General features: G+C 38.7%; 1 protein-coding gene across 1 annotated transcript; it reads right to left on the bottom strand.

Annotated features, from left to right (window-relative positions):
* Positions 1-759: 759 nt before the first annotated feature.
* Positions 760-3,315, bottom strand: LOC101076091 (NHL repeat-containing protein 3). The gene is made up of 3 exons (XM_011619199.2): positions 2,967-3,315; positions 1,676-1,878; positions 760-1,508 (listed from the first exon to the last, which is right to left on the bottom strand). Exons 1-3 carry the CDS (start codon positions 3,196-3,198, stop codon positions 909-911), a joined length of 1,035 nt encoding a protein of 344 aa, XP_011617501.1. The 5' UTR covers positions 3,199-3,315; the 3' UTR covers positions 760-908.

Here is a 3,315-nt window from a genome sequence, read left to right as displayed (position 1 = left end):
ACACAAATTTATGGATATAAATTTGGATATTAAAACACACACAGTGTACAGATGTTTTCCAGTCTGTGCGTTTGTCAACTAGCGCCCCTTACTGTTTACGTGTGCGCATAGGTAAGAATTTATGTAAGAATAGCTCTACCTAGTGGTTTGACCAGTTGAACATCACTGCTGAGAAATACTCAATCGGTACTTCAGACGGCTTCAGTGCAGTCTTAACCGATCAAAGCAGTTTGAAATACTGCAACAAGTTAATTGTTATTTAGATTTTGGAAAAGTACTCTGTGTGTGTGTATATACATGTTCACACACACACACGCACACGCGCACACACACACACACACATACATACATACATACACTGTTCAGAGAGGTGTACTGGTCATTGTAAGGGGGTGCACCCCTCCCTGTCAATTTCCTGCTCAAGAAGGGCCCAAAAGTTCTCAATAGGGTTTAAGTCAGGTGAAGAAGGGGGCCATCTCCCGGTTGGTGAAGGGGTCCTCCCTCAATAGGAGGAGTTCAAAAATCTTGGGGTCTTTTTCACAAGTGAGGGAATAATGGATCGTGAGCCTGATAAGCATTTGTTACTTTGTACAATGTTCTGGTAAATAACTCTGTGCTGACTGATAACATTGTTTTAAGCATGATGACACACAAAAGGATAAAAATTCCACAGCTGCTGCACTTTGGTGCACTCTCACTCAGATTGCGTTGAACTCCATTTGTCTTTGAGCACAAATAAAATACCTATATTCTTGTTTCTTTGATCTAAACAATTTTTATTTCACTGTCACCAGACAAACTGAAAATTCCACAACACACTGAATTTCAAGTTATTAAGACTATTGGTTAATATACCAATAAAATCGGGTCGACTTAAAAATAGTTTATAATAAAACAGATGTATATTTTCACCTCAAATTCCCACCCAGACACAAGGGAATGAACTTCTGAACCTGTTGAGCATTAATCTCAGCCACATACAGAGCACCTGTCTTCAAATCTAAATCCACCAAGTGGGGCTTCACATCATCAGCAAGCTGGATCACACTGGCCACTTTGCATTGACTAATCATGCCCACTGGCGGGGCATATAGCAGTGAAATCCGGTTGGTGCTCAAATGGACAACCACAAAAACCTTCTTGTCTGGTGTCAGGCGCACAGAATACGGTGCCTGCTCTGTAAAGCAGCTCCCCCATGTGCCTAGCCATTCCCCAGTAAGAGAGTTAAAGACCTGGATTCTCTTGTTACCTCTGTCAGCCACCCACACCCGGTGGGCATTATCAACAGTGACACTATGAGGAATGTAGAACTGAGCCAGGCCTTGACCTTTCTCCCCATGGACCCACAACACTTCAAGATCATTGGACAGCTTGATAAGTCGGTTGTTCATGCCACCATCACCATCTACAATGTAAATCTCTCCTGAATCATGGACAAAGATTTCAGCTGGCTGGTCAAACAGCAGTGGCTCCAAACCAGATCCTGCCTGTCCAGGTGTTCCAAGAACCTAAAAAATAGACAATGAAATAGCCTCTCATTAGCCATTCATTCAGCAATATCAAAATTAACAACTAGAACTATTTATGATATATTTTCATTTATCCTATATGAATTTTACAGAAAGCAACTGATAATATCAAATAATCAATCAAAAGGGAAAATTAAAGAATTTACCTGTAGCAGCTTCCCAGAAGGTGAGTACTGTTTAATGCAATGGCCATACGGACCATTCCCCACATCTGTGATCCACACTGTTGGGTCTGAGGAGGCAGCATTTGCTAAAAATATACCATGAGGCATTTCCAGGGTGGTGGTGTTCCAGTGCCACAAGAATTCTCCATCTGTCTTGAAAACCAGTACTTTGGACACATTGTCACCTGCAGTAGTATTACAGGGGCAGATGATAGCATTCAGCAAGATAAACTTTTGTCCTGTACATCTCAGAAAATCTCTGCAAACAGGTAAATTATAACATCATAAAACATCTGTTGGTTTTGAGTGGCAATGCAGTATGCATTAACATAAAACAAAAGATAAATTACCACAATAACCGTGTAGAACTGATTAATTTATGTAGTGTAGCTTTTTTTTAGCTGACTTGATAAGATGGCTGTAGACAAAAATCTGATTAACCACAGAATGATGTTGAAAAGTCTTACAGATAGCCAAAAATAAAAAAGACCACACAATAACTTCATTAAAAAATAATCCCAGAGGGTCTTAATCTTTGAAACACAATCTGGATTCTTAGAAGTGTTTTACTCAATTGAGTTACAAATACTATTAATCTTGTCAAAGTTTGAATGGAGCTTCTGACTGTTTACGCCACACTTTGTAACTATACATGGTATAGAAGTTGACTGATGTCAAGACCTTTATTGTTGTCATAGAATTGATTACTTAAAACATAAAAATAGAAACAGGTGATGAAAATAAATTTCTAGGTGTGATCTGGCACCAAAAAAAATAAGATGGAAATTTCACTTAAGCACATTAAAAACTAGCAAATTGCACACTAATATTGCCATATCTGCTATATAGTTGTATCGACTTTTGATACAGATATATCGATATTAAATTAACGTGGATATTCACATGTATGTGTGTTAATGCAGGGTGTATTTTTTATATGAAGTAGTAAAAATGGGTAGGAGCATAAAAAGTTTCTATAAATACTTTTAAAATGTATTCATGTTATCAAACAATTGTCTTCATTATTATTAAATAACTTAGATTAGTTCATATCTGAGACCTGAGGGAAACATTTACTGTACAATAGTAGATAGACAGTATACTGCATAACTTTGGTCATTTTCGTCCACTTCATAAAACTATGAAGACAAATGAAGGCAAAGCTAGCAGAAGCAGAACAGGAAGTGGCCAAACTTAACAAGTGACACAGCAGCATGTCCCGTTGTTCTGTAATAAAACTATACATATATCATAAGTTTATGGTGATGTTTACCTCTCTGAGCTACATATATTACTCCCGCGTTGTGGTTTACCGCAACTGCAAACACATCCCCGGTGAATAATTCGGGTTTTCTTGGCCAGCTCGGATCCAGCTTGTAAAAAGCTCTGGCCAGCGGCCGATGGTCCTCTCTAAGACTGTGGCTGGTGAACAGCTGGGGGCCGACTGAGACCACACATAAAATTAAAAGACACGTGTATTTTCTTTCTTTTTTCATCATAAGCATCGGTTTGAGCAATCATCCGTTATATTTAAGCCATTCATCCACACTAGCGCTACAAAAACATTCGTTCACAATCATAATCCGGAAACAGACCCTGTTTTACTCAGTTTGAAACGCACC

This window comes from Takifugu rubripes, chromosome 1 (assembly GCF_901000725.2).
Source record: "Takifugu rubripes chromosome 1, fTakRub1.2, whole genome shotgun sequence".
Taxonomy (NCBI): Eukaryota; Metazoa; Chordata; class Actinopteri; order Tetraodontiformes; family Tetraodontidae; genus Takifugu; species Takifugu rubripes.
Note: the sequence above shows the minus strand (reverse complement) of the source record. Positions and strands in the feature narration are given on the sequence as shown.